General features: G+C 35.4%; 1 protein-coding gene across 1 annotated transcript in view; it reads right to left on the bottom strand.

Annotated features, from left to right (window-relative positions):
* The window catches only part of ANXA10 (annexin A10), a 60,473-nt gene that overhangs the window by 11,764 nt on the left and 34,354 nt on the right, over positions 1 to 14,355 (bottom strand). Inside the window, exons 4-6 of the mRNA XM_045576457.1 lie at positions 4,746 to 4,859; positions 2,860 to 2,950; positions 1,606 to 1,685 (exon numbers count right to left, since the gene is read on the bottom strand). Of these exons, the coding sequence (XP_045432413.1) occupies positions 1,606 to 1,685; positions 2,860 to 2,950; positions 4,746 to 4,859 (285 nt within the window). The remainder of the gene's footprint in view (positions 1 to 1,605; positions 1,686 to 2,859; positions 2,951 to 4,745; positions 4,860 to 14,355) is intronic.

Genomic DNA, 14,355 nt, shown 5'->3' with positions numbered 1-14,355 from the left:
AATATATCAGAATGCATCTCATAAATTTACAATGGAATTTGCTTTACTCTTCTATTATCAACAATACATACACCAATGTAAAATTTTTATTGGAAATTATTTGTTTTAATTATATTATATAGCATCATTACCTGAAAATTAAAAAATAATGACCCTTCTAAATTGAGAGAACGTTTTAATTAAAATTAATTTTATGACATTTAAAAGTTAGAAGCTTGGCTGGTGTTGCTCAGTGGTTGAGCGTTGACCTATGAACCAGGCTGTCACTATGCAATTCCTGGGCAGGGCACATTCCTGGGTTGCAGGCTCAGTCCCCAATAAGGGGCATGAAGAAGGCAGCTGATTAACGATTCTCTCTCATCCTTGATGTTTCTGTCTCTCTATCTCCTTCTCCCTGAAATTAATAAAAATATATTAAAAATAGAAAGTTTTCAATTGGCATGACAAGTGAGATTATTTTTAAATGTTAATCATAATTATTAACTTTCCCTACAATCACTTAAACTTTTCTTACAAATTAAAATAAGCTTATTTCATGCCGAAACCGGTTTGGCTCAGTGGATAGAGCTTCAGCCTGCGGACTGAAAGGTCTCGGGTTTGATTCTGGTTGGGGGCACGTACCTTGGTTGAGGGCACATCCCCAGTGGGGGGTGTGCAAGAGGCAGCTGGTTGATGTTTCTCTCTCATCGACATTTCTAACTCTCCCTCTCAATTCCTCTCTATGTAAAATCAATAAAATATATTTAAAAAAATAAAAATAAAATAAAATAAGCTTATTTCTAAAGTTACACAGAACTCAAGTTGGGCTATAAAAAAATCAAACTTTCTATTCTCTGTTGATGTTACAATTTTAGATTTAGAATCCTTAGAGTAGGAGTTGATTCACTGAGATTGGTGATATGGGCAGCTTATGAACTATGCAGCCAAACCACACAAATCAAAATAAAGTCAAATAGGAAACAAAACACAGTAAAGCAAATTGTTAATTTTGTTTTTAATTGAAATTTTAAATTTTATTTGCTTAGGACTGTGCCACTCTTTTCAATTGAACAATTTGAAGGAACCCAATCAGTGTTAATGACCATTCTCCTCAACTTGGGGCAATATCTACTTGGATTTCTCAATGTTTTATTTTGTGCTCCTTTATTCCTAATTCAAAACTGACAATAATGTGGGCATACACTCACATACATACACACAAAGTATTAAAATCCATGCTTCCTGGCAATGAATTGTTATTTTGTGCTCTAACCTGGCAATATATGTATTCATCTGTTAATTAAGTCATACAAAATACGTGTAAAGGGCAGTAGGAAGTTTTTCATCAAATTAAAGGAAACTATACCTTCTGTCTTTGATTTGACATAGGAATCCCCCCTCCAAATAAGGAAGACAGCAAAATTACAGAGACGGTGTACTATCTATATTTTCTTCTTTCTATACCCAACCAATGATGGTGCCTTGAATTGATTTGGTATTTAGTAAATGCTATTATGTAGAATTTACTGTTAAACTAGAATAATATGGAGGCTTCTGTTCTGTTTTATGAAAACCAAACATATATTTTTAATAGTGCAAAATGATATAAAATTTTGAGTATCATACCTGGACCAAGTTCATGAGAGTATCTCTGAAGTGTCCTGAGGTCTCTGAGTAGATGTCTTCTTGAAGGTTACTGCCATACTCTGAATAAGGAAACACCCATGTTAAAGCTACAAGTTATTATAGAACCATATATCGATGTAATTTGAATAATTTAATGCTACTTCTTCAGTTGAGAGTGGAAAACAAAGAAAATACAATCGATCTGTTGACATTTCTTTGTCCTTTCATATGTTCTATTCAGAAGAAGCCAATAAATAGTTAACCCACATAACAGTAATGTTGGCATGGGGCTGTTTTCTTAAAAAATACTATCTTCATTCCAAAGTTGAAAAACAATATTGAAAGTCATTTCACACTTTCTAATTCTCAGAATTAGAAATGATAAATTATATTTCCATAGACTGCTGTTCACCCCAGAGCTTTTTTCCCAGTGCTTTGTGTCACTTTAATATTTTCAGTGAAGGGTCTTACTTCATTCCCTTTGGGAACTATTTGTTTTTGTTCAAATACACCATAGCAGACTGTCTGGAACATTTTCTTGACATTCAATGAAAATGAAAATAGTTAACCTCTCTACTTTAAAAATGTGTAAAAAATCTGATTTTGAGGTAGATTACAGTGATTGCAAAATTTATATAAGGTGAAGTAGTTACCCATATTTGTACAACTAGCTGAGTAGTTATTGCACATTGCTTTATTTTGTCTATGTACCTGGTCTCTCCTGAATAAGAGTTAAAATGATCCCTGAACCACTGTGCTGGGCTCTTTCCTGTCTTAATGTAAACATTCACTTCATAGAAGCAACTTGTAATTATTTTCCTGGGGGGAAAAATGCTTCATTTGATTGTCTAAGGAATAGTTTCATTTTTAATTAAATAATTTTTAATATATAGATTTTTTTTTTGAGAGAGAGGAAGGGAGAGGAAGAGAGAGAGAGAAACACATTGATGTGAGAGCCAAAACATCAATTGGCTACCTCCTGCACACTTTCTACTGGTAATTGAGCCCACAGCCTGATGGGGAATCGAACCAGCAATCTTTTAGTACACAGGATGACACCCAATCAAATGAGTCAAACCGGCCACAGCAATCAGTTCATTTTTAATACCCTAATCATCACTTTTATTTAATGAGTATATTGTTTTTATATTTCAAATATAACAGTGTCTTAGAAAATACTTTAAAATACATAAATAATTCTGTTATTTGAAAAATATAAGGTTGATATGTGTGTAAATACGTTTATTTCCTTACGCAAACAGTAGGCTTCTCGCATTTGGAAAATTTCTCCATTTGTTCTTGAAGCTAATATATCAATGAGGCAATTCTCTTCAGTGCCTACTCCCTGGAAAGACAGAAAGAGAGAAATATCAAGGTATTGCACTGGGAATAATAGTGCACCTTATGCAGAATAAAGGGACAAAGCCTTTCTGGAATTCTGAGAGGTGTCAGAGGCCAAAAGAAGTGTGTTTGGGTTCAAGGTAAGCCCGATTCAGTCTGACTCTGCTATTTACCAGCTGTTTCACCCTGATAAGATAATATTATTTGATATATGTTCCTTCATTTAGAATAAAACAACTTGGGCATTTCTAAATAATGTGGGAAAAGATATTTAAACAATGCTCAGGACACTGGTTTTTGCTGCTCAAATATCAAAATTTTGGCAAGCTGAGCTTTTAATTTCCTAAGGATATTTAGGGACTTTCCCTAGATGTGGAATTTTTGTACTGTGTGCCTAAACATTTGAATTGGGTACTTTCCATGGTCTCTTGCAGCCTAACGCATATACAGTGTGGGGCAAAAGTAGGTTTACAGTTCACATGGAAAACAATACAATAATTGTATTGTTTTCCATGTGAACAACTGTAAATAATTAATACAGGAATAACCTCTGTTTCAGGTATTCATAATTGTAAGTCTATCTTTCCCTGCTTTGTATTTTTCTCTGATAGTAAAGGGAGAGAGATAGAGAGTTAGAAACATCGATGAGAGAGAGTCATCGATCAGCTGCCTCTTGCACACCCCTTACTGGGGATATGCCCGCAACCAAGGTACATGCCCTTGACTGGAATCGAACCTGGGACCCTTCCGTCTCCAAGCCACTCTATCCATTGAGCCACACCGGTCCTGGCTCTGATAGTAATTTGAAAGACAGCACATCTTTTTCGGAAAAGCTTCAGAAATTCTTACTACTGTTCTATGTGATATAGATAAAATATTACAGTTTCATCTAAACAGTAACATGATCTTCTTATAGCTTTTAATCATGAATTTTACAAGATGTAGGACTTGACATATGTAACTTTAAAAAAGCAATTAGTTGAAATTCATATGAATTTTATACAATGCCTATTCTGATCTACAAATATACGATGGCTAAAATCCAGGTTCCCTTCACTCTTGTTCCTTTCCTCTTTCTTGTCCCACATTGTTCACAGATGGTGGTAATCTGGTCATTGGCAGGCATTGTATTGGAGTGATTTCAACAGTCCTGCAGGTGTTTAATATCAGCATTTGGAAAGATGTTAAAACTCTTTTTTTGTTCCCTATCCCTAGTCAACAAAATTTCTAACAAATCTGTAGTCAATTTATTTCATAGAAATTATTTTCCTGTGAAAAAGAAGATCCTAATCCTTCAGAAGTAACATTTAGATACATTTGAGCAGTATTTTTTTTTGTAAAGGACTAACTTAAGATCACAAAAATATCCAAATAAAGATGTCATCTATATACTGTTTCTGACTCAGTATCCTATTTTTACTTCAGAAGCCAATTTTTTTAAACAAATAATTTAAAGAGATTCATGTGACAACATTTCCCCCTAATGTAAGAATACATGATGGGGAGGGAGAATCTGAATAAGTCCCTGAAGCTTATTTATTTTTTCCTTTTGGTAGCTCAGTTGGGCCAGGGAGCCTGAGTCTAACAAAAGAACAGGCTAATCCCACCCCGTTACCTCCAGAGAACCCTCTCCTAACAGGGCCACTTCTCCTGACCACCGCATTCGCACGGTCTCCTCTTTGCTCAGATATTCCCTTTGTTCTTCCAGATCCTGTGTAACAACATCACAGGGCACTTTCTTCTCTACCAATCTATGGGCCTCTACCTGTTACAGGTCTATTTCTGCATCAGACCACTACCTTCATGGCATGCCAGAGTTCGTGAGCATCATAAGATGGTGGTGGGTACATTAGGCCAACCATAACTTCTTTGAAGTGATCTGACAGCTTCTCCTTCAAGTCACCAATCAGATCCTATGAGGGAAAAAGAGAATATTTTTATTGTATCAGTTACCAACTTATAATAGGAATGGGATAATTGCATAAGTCTTCTAGTAAAATTTCCTTTTCTATGTCATTTCACTTAATAACAAGTCTGGTTTTGATTCATACATATATGCATGGATTATACAAGATGATGGACTTGAGGGTTTGAAAATGAGATGTCTTCTATATGGATATTCTAATCAACAAACAAGGAACAATATTCTTTCCCTAATCTCAGCCCAACCCTCTTTTGACCTCAGTATGAAGATAAATAAAAGTTGAAATCTACAAACATGTTGATTAGGAGCTCTTAGTTTTCTTGTGTGGAATTAATGAAACATTAGTCCTTAAATAAAATATATGTTATTTTGTCTTATTTCATTTCATTATTGTAGCAGTCACTCAGCAGGGGGCTCCAGGTTATACTATTGCCAAAAAGCTTGTATAGATGATTTATTAATCTTAGGCTTTTCTTCAAATAGCCACATTAATACAAGCATGCTGAATTGACCTTTTAAGACATATATAAAAGTATGAAATTGATTGTTTTACTTGGACTTTTATTTTATTTAGTGTAGGGAGAGTATTTTAAAACATATATGTTGTTTATCTTTTGTACAGTTAAAAAGATATTTGTTTAAAATTTATCATTTTATACTAAAATGTATGAAGTAAGTAATGTTTCCTTAAATTATGCAATATTTTAGTTCTGAGGTGGTTCAAAAATAGAATGAGGCGGTTCAACATAATAAGCTTTTCATACAATGTAAACAAAATAGTTATAATTTTAATTTTATATCTAACAGCACCTCTCCTATAATTTAATTTTTCTTTTTTCAGTGAGTAGAGGGATTCTTCCCCAAGATGGTAATTAGTAATACAGAAAATCTGTTGAATTTTCATTAGGGTCAATGCAATTCATTTAATGAGCAATTATGGCCAGAGTTGCATCAGGTGTCTGGAGTACATATAAAACAATAAAATCTCCATTTTCTTGGAGCTTATGTTCTGTTTAATTTCCTCATTATTTGCCAGTGATTTTTTTTCTAATTTCTTTACCAAATAGCTCTTAAGATGTTATTATGAACCAGGCTCTCTTCCAAGTACTGGGGCTACAGCAATAAATAAAACAGATATGAGCATATGGGCTTGTAAAGCTTTTGTTTAAGTAAAGCCTTAATAAAAACAGACTGGCATCCCCAGGAAAAGAGAATTCTGCCAGCAGACCACCTTTGGAACTAAACTGCAAACCCTCCCCAAGCCTGCTGCCCACAGGAACTCAATGAATATTATTTTAATATTTATTTAATACTGTTTTCTAGACATGGTGGTGAGGGAAAAATACAACATAGACCATGTTTCCAAGGAGATTCACATTCCACAAACCCAAGATAACATAAGTAAAAATGTGAGCAAATATACTTTCTAGGGCTTTCAATAGAATTTTTTACATAAGTTCCTAAAGCAGTAGTACAAGAGGGTGGAAATAATTCAGATAAGAGATCCATTCTGATCACTTATCTGAAGTAATTTCAGGATTAGGGATTGGATCGTGTTTAGAAGACAAAACAAGAGGTATTGTGATGGAAGGTAGAGAAGACATTTGTGAGGTTCATTATGTGTCAACGTGACATGTTATGTGCTAATGTTTGACACAGCTATTTGTCCAATCATTATTTTTACTATTACTGTAAAGGTATTTTTTTTTATGGGTTTAACATTTAAATCAGTCGACTTTGAATAGAGCAGATTATTCTCTGTAATGTGGTGGGTCTCAGTCAATTGAAAGCCTTAATAAAAACAGACTAGCATCCCCAGGAAAAGAGAATTCTGCCAGCAGACCGCCTTTGGAACTAAACTGCAAACCCTCCCCAAGCCTGCTGCCCAAGCATAGGGATTTTGAGATTGCCGGTCTCGATAATAATGTGAGCTAATTCCTTAAAATCCTCTCTGTGTGTATCTGTGATAGATATACGAAGAGGAGAGAGGAAGAAATACTGAGATACTTTTTGGTGTGTAGAGGGGGAGGGAAAGGATGAATTCTGATGCACTTAGACTTAGCAGTGGCTCAGACAATGGACTAATCTGCCTGGCCTGCAGCTCAGCTGCCATCAATTCCCCCTTCCCAGTGGAAGTCTGACCTCCCGCGATCTCGAGAGTTCTAGGGACCGCAGGGGATTCCAGTTCTGAGGACCGTGCCTCGGATTCTTCAGTAAGGAGTCTGGCTCAGGCCACCTATCAGGCATATACGTACAAATGAGTGTGCAGAACTCTGACCTGGACACCCTCCAAGAAGGTAAGCAGTTGGAAAAAGAGAAGTGTCTGTGTGCTTTGCATTTGTCCTGTGAATGAGTCAATTCAAGGAGACTGAATTGTCCACTTGGAGAGAATGTGAGTATTAAATGAGGGTCGCAGTGCAGCACTGTGTGTTGTTGTGCATCTTCGCTCCTGTGGGAACTCAGGAACCAGCACAGCTTTTGGTGCCAAAGCAACTCTAAGCCTGTGCTCCATTCATTCACCAAATGATGATGGCTTGCTTATTTATTTGTTTATTTATTTATTATGTTTATATATATATATATTTTTTAATTACTTTATTGAGTAAGGTATCACATATTTGTCCTCATCCCCCCCATTCCCATCCCAAACCCCTCCCACGCATGACCCCTCCCCTCTTGTTGTCCGTGACCACTGGTTAGGCTCAATATGCCTGCATACAAGTCCTTTGGTCGGTGGATTCTTTCACATGTGTCAAACACAAGGCCCGCGGGCCAAATCCGTCCCGCCAGGCCTTGCAATGTGGCCCACACCGCGCTGTCATCACTGCACTCCGCTGCGTTTCCATCACAATGACAGTTTATGACTGTTCAGTAAACCATTCGGCCCGCGATTTAGGCTGGATTTTAGATTTTGGCCCCTTCTCTGATTGAGTTCGACACCCCTACAAGTTTAAATGATGGTTTTCTTAATATGCATCACTAAGAGATGTGGACCTTAATTGTTAGCAAATTTAACTTTTATTAGCCTACCATTTTTAAAATTTTAAAATGGGATATCGCTTAGAAGACTTGTGCCTTTAGTTATTTCCTTAAATGATTTCCAGTTAGTTATTTTGTTGCTTTTAAAAAAGTTTAGGATACAACACCTGTTGCTTTTCTATATGTAAAAAATGTTTTCTACCATATAAAAAAATTTAAAGCCATTTGAAAAGAATCAGAGGCCTCCCAATTTCGAAGATTTTAACATTTTTTTGCATACTAGTATATTGTAGGGAAATCGTACATATTGGTGCCATAAGATAATTAGACACCAATTTAATAGGATTATGTGATAATTCTAATTGAGAGGAAGAGTTTGCAAAATTATTCAGATAAATTTAATATAATATTCTGTTTGGAGGTGGAATGCTTTTTCCTTTACTCCAACTGAATATCACTGAAGTAGCAAAGATGAGTGTGTATGTGTATATATATATATATATATATATATATATATATATGAAGAGTATATACATACTTAAAGCAAGCTATAATCTATTCTAGTACATATTATTAAAGGCCAAAATGAGGCTCTCATGAGCAGTTTATTGAGATTCACAAAGTTATAGAAATTTATAAAAGAAAGATGCTATCAGTAAAATGAGAGTTCATGGGAAGTGTGGATATGAGGTAGACCTTGGAAGATGATTTATTAGACAAAGGCATGGGAGATATCAACAATAGACAATATTTAAGGACAGAGAAAGCACTAGCTTGGGAAGAGTAAATTGTTTACATGAAAGGGATAAGCTAGCTCTAAGTAAATGTTGAATTTGTTTTGAAATCTAAATGTTTTAGATGTACTTTTTAAGTGTTTGTATTGATTTTTAAGAGAGAGGAAGGGAGAGGTATAGAAACATAATGAATCAGCATAGCTGCCACTGGGGATAAAGCCCACAACCTGGGCATGTACCCTGACTGGGAATTGAGCCAGTGACCTCTTGGTTCCTGGGTTGAAGCTCAAGCACTGAGCCACATCGGCCAAGCAAAATCTAATTTAAAGAAGCCTTTGAATTTTAGTTATTCTTATATCCCTTCTAGTTCAGAGTGGACAGACCCCAATAATGGAACGTGAAGTAGGTCAGGCAGAAGAGTGTGATGATTATAATAACCACTAATACTTACTGTTCACTGTCTGAGTACCAGAATAACTATAATAATTTGTTACAACAAACCTATGAATTAGGAACTATAATCATTCCACAGTACAGATGAGAAAACTGTGGCAGGTAGAGCTTAAGTAGCATACAAATCGACAAGTGGGTGATGGAGCCTGTATTTTAAATCGAGCATTTTGGACTTGTGGCCTCTTTATGTATGTAGGTCATAGGAAGTCATATATCAGCAAGGTGATGAACATAACACATATGTGGTGAATGCAGCATTTATGGACATTTACATTTAGTAGCAGTATTTTGAAGGTTTAAATGCAAATAGATCAATAATTGTACTTGGCAGTTGGTACAAAGGTAGGAATATTAGAATTATCTCCTTTCTGAGCCTTCCTCTAATTCTGAGTGAAGTTGATTAATTCGTTGCCAGCACTGTTCTATCTTCCCATGTTTTACACTAGATTTTAATGATCATATTATTTACGTTGATTTCCTCCCAAAGTTTATCAGGATGTGGATTTGCTCATAAATGTTTCTAAATTCACAATTTAACTCTATCAAAGTATACAGTATACAAAATGTGCAGAGGATAAAGTATATACTAGTAGAACATACAAGTACATATGTAAACAAGTGAAAGGAGAAACGAATGAATGTGGAAGAAAACCCTTAATTTACTGATTATATTTAAAGAAGAACAAAAATGTTCAAGCTGAAGATTGCTTGGGAATTGCAAACGTGTTTTATTTAACCTTTACTCACATTTCTTTGATCATTGTTCCTCCCAAACATTTACTGTGTATACGTCTTCATTTACTATGTATACTGATACTGAACACCTCTGTATATTTTCCGTTGTAGATGGAGATTAGTACTGCCACTAGATGGCAGTGGTATATTAGTATTTTTGTTTTGTAACTCAGGTGTATGTGTTTGCATAGATAGCTATAGTGAACTGATTTTATAAAAGATTGCAATGAAATTATAAAATGTCAGTGAAATCAAAGTCATCAGGTATCATCTAATGCCATTAGAGTGTACAGTTTCTGAAGGTAGAATGCTTAGGTTTGAATCCTGACTACACAAAGTACCAGTTGTGAAATTGCATTAAGTAACCTATTAGTTGCTTAACCTATTTGGGTCTGCTTCCCTAACTGTAACCTGAAAACAATAACAGCACCTACTTCAGAGTTTTGATCTAGGTATCTAGGTATAGATGACATTCTTAAATATTTTCTGGCACATATGAGGCATTCAAAAATGTCTCTTTTTGTCTTCCAAAAAATTAAGTAATTTACTGCAGATTGAAATGGCTAATACTAGATTATCTCCCTGTCTCTCCACTCTTTCTGCCTATCTCAATTTCTCTACTTCAGAACTTTATTATATATCTCACAACTTTTATAATATCCAATTGTTCATAAATGTTACTGTCTCTAACTTACAAGTATGTCCAGAAACTGATGATGTCTTACCTCTTTTATTGCTACAACCCTTGTCCAGCCTACTATCTATATTACTGTGGTAGCATTAACTACTCTCCTATATTAAAGTATTGTAGTAGCCACCAAAAGAGTCTTCCTTCTGTCCTTGTACCCCATGGTCTCCTCTCAATGCCTCTGACAGTGCAATCCCGTAAAATACAAAATCAGATTAGTCACTCCTTTCTCAAAATGCCCTTCCTTTCTCATTCTAAACTCCAGTTATTGTTGTGTAGTTGATCTCAGGATAAAGCAAGCTTGCCCCGTGTTTTATTGCATTCAAATGTCAAAGCCCCTACAATAAACAGTTCACAAAGTTCATGATGTGTTCTTGGTCACTGCCCTCATCTCCTCTTACTCTTCTCCTTGCTTTTGATCTCTCTACTCCACCTACAGTGGGCTTCTTACTGACTCAGGAATAGCAGACTTACTCCTATCTCAGAGTCTTTGCATTTGCCCTTCCCTCTTCCTTGGATGGTCTTTCTCCAGATACTCAAATGGCTCATCCTCAGAAAGCCCACCTTGGTCACACTACTAAAAATTACACCTGGTCTCCCAACACTTCCTGTATTTTTCACCAGGTATCTTCTTTTTCCCTACAATATTTATTACCTTTTGACATGACACATTTTAGTGAATGCAAGTTCTATCATGGCAGGGCTTTTGAGTGTTTTATTCACAGCTTTTTCGTGGCTCGAAGAATTGTGCCTGCTACACAGTCAGCACTTATAAAATAAGTACAAAATAGTTATTCAACTATTATGTGTTTGAAGTCATTTTGGCTGTTCAAAGACACACAAGCAGTTTTCTGTAGTGGAGGGTGTGGAAACACAGAAATTATAATTTCCCTGCCACGTAAAAAGTGCTAAGTGCTACAGCAGTGGAAATAGTATGATATTATCAGGACAATGAGAAAGAAGGAGGTATTACTTTCAGTTGGGAAGGTAGATACTAAATAATATGTTTGAATAGCTAAACTTTACAAGTTCAAAGAGGAGCTATCAAATAGGTTCTCTAATTAGGGTCTTAAATTCTCACTTGGAGTTATATAAATAGCTTTGCACAGGCAACCATTGGAGTGTGACTTTCCCCGACCTGGCTGTCTCTGCTTTCTCGGTTGCCTAAGACTTGCTTAAAGGGACTCTGTGGGAATAACAGCTTGGTCTTGCATTAAGCTAATGAGTCTTTGCTCTTCAAATTGAGCTGATGAAACTGCAGATTACCCATATTGCAGCTCTTCTGACCACTCCATTTAAAATAAAAGTGAAATGGCAATTTCTTTCTTGTTTCTCTTTCTTTTATCTAATTATGTTTCACCAGGGACAAAGAGTAGAAGTGTGACTAACATTTTGTGTGTCTGGATATGCTCAGAGGAACAGTTTTATAGTTTTACATGCTTTCAACTTATATGCGTTCTTTTATTATCATAAAAAAATAATACTTGCTGTTTAAACATTCCATGATGTCAGCCAATATAAAGTGTAACTTAGATTTTGTCTTAATTTTACCCACCCCAATATTTATGTTGTAAATATTTGCACAGACTTATAGAAACATTTGAGCAAGGTGAATATTCTTTTGAAACCCTTCACTTTAGGGATGTTTTCACAGTTTATTTAGTGATTCACTTTTCAATAGAAATTGAAATAGTTAATCTTTGTCTGATAATAATAATAAATTTTTTTGGTTTTTTTGAGAATCTTTATATAAAAGCTAAAACTCCTCCTCGAAAAAAACAAAATATAACACACATTGCTTCCAAGGTCTAGTTGATCTCAGAAGAAAGAGGAAGTCCTGGTGTAAAAACTAGAATAGAGATGAAAACCAGAGGATGAACAAATGAGCTGACCCTGGTGATGACCTTGCAAGTGACCTTGCAGGGGAAAGTAGAGGTTGGTATAGTAACTATGTGTTTTGGATTTCAAAGCCCAATGTGAGATATTGTATAAGGACTGGAGAATGTTTATGGGGCCTGTGTAACAGAGGAAACTAAGACAGAAATCTCTTATATGAGGTTGGCACACTCAGTAAAGATGTGAATTAGAAAAAAAAATATATATATATATAATTGATCCTTGAACAACTTGAGGGGTTAGGGGTACCAACTCTCTTTAGAGTGGAACATTTGTGTATAACTTAAGTCAGCCTTCCTTGTACACGGATTCCTTCCTGTAGATTGAAAATCTGTAACTTTGAGCATTGTAAGATAGGTAGGAAGTCCATCTCTCATTGCCTGAGTTTTGAATTGAAGAATATTTTTTTCTGCGAACTCAAAACACTAGATCTTGGGCTTGAATTTTCAAATGAACTGAGAACTCCATGAAGAGAAATCATCATGAAAGTTAGTCCTGAGCTGGTTGGGGACACCAAGAAGAAGCAAATGCAAAATTAATGGTTTTGAATTCTGAAATCTAGAGAAATTCTATAACTCTTCAAAAAAAAATTCTCACTGAAAAAAGCAAGAAACACTTTAAATGTTCTCACAATAAAAAGATGATGTGCACTTAGAATCATTTTTCCAGAGGGATAGATGGTGGACTATAAATAGCAGAATTCAAAACCATGAATTAGAGGCAATAACAATCCAAAAGAACACCATGAAAAAAAAATAGTCTTGAATAGAAAGCAAATGAAATTCTAGAAATTAAAAACTTCTACAGTTAGAGATATAATATATATATATTTTAAAGTAGCTAATAAGCAGCTAAATATGGAATTAGCAAATTGGAGAACTATCTGAAAAAATATGACAAAAAAAATTCCACAGACAGATAAGAAATAGGTGATATGATATAAAGTTAAGAGATTTGGAAGAACAAACTTTTTGAGTAGAATTTATAGGAGGAGAGAATGTAGACAATGCCAGAGAGATATTATTTCAAATACTATCCTATATAATAAAACCCTAATATGCAAATCAACTGAGCAGTGGAATGACTGTTGCTATGACATGCACTGATCAACAGGGGGCTCAACTCAGGAGCTGCCCCCAGGTGGTCAGTGCATTCTCACAGGGGGAGCACTGCTCAGCCAGAAGCTGGGCTCATGACTGGCAAGTGCAGAGGTTGTAGCACTAATGATGTCTGATTGATGGTTTACGGAGCAGGGAATGGGCCTAAGACATCAGTTGGGCATCCCCCAAGGGCTCCTGTACTGTGAGAGGGCACAGGTTGGGTTGAGGAACCCTCTCGCCACCCTTTCCCCCCCTTACATGAATGTCATGCACCGGGCCTCTAGTATAATATATTAACCTTTGCTGTTAAGTAAAAGTACAGAAACCTGTTGACTAACCCAGTGACATTGAAGAATACAAAATATAAATAAATTACCTTCAAAGCAACCAGAAAATAAAAGGTAACCCAGAAAGGAGTGAAGAGATAAAAACATTAAAAGAGATCAGGGGGAAAAAAATTGAAATTACATCTGCAAAGTCCTAAGAAAAAATAACTAGAATGTAGCCTAGAATCCTGTAGCAATATAAACTAATATATTTTTTAAATGAGGGAAAATGAAGGTATTCTAAAGGAAAAGACTGAAATAACTTAAATAATTATTTGTTATTTCTGGGGGAAAAAAATCAATCGTAAATGAATGTCCTTTGAAAAAATGATACTGAACTCAGCAACATAGAGTCGGACTTTAGCAGAAAAATGATCAAAGAAGTTGAAAATTATAAATAAAACTAAAGCATTCAACTTATAAAACAGCAATATAATGATTATTTTGGGGAGTATAAAACAGGGTAGAATAAACTATATTCTATAATAATAATATACTGCCTGGAAAATACCCCTTAGCCATTATGTGAATGCCAGGCATAAATTTAAGAGATGTCATTTTGAAGATGGAGTAG

This window comes from Pipistrellus kuhlii, unplaced genomic scaffold (assembly GCF_014108245.1).
Source record: "Pipistrellus kuhlii isolate mPipKuh1 unplaced genomic scaffold, mPipKuh1.p scaffold_m20_p_8, whole genome shotgun sequence".
NCBI classification, from domain to species: domain Eukaryota; kingdom Metazoa; phylum Chordata; class Mammalia; order Chiroptera; family Vespertilionidae; genus Pipistrellus; species Pipistrellus kuhlii.
Note: the sequence above shows the minus strand (reverse complement) of the source record. Positions and strands in the feature narration are given on the sequence as shown.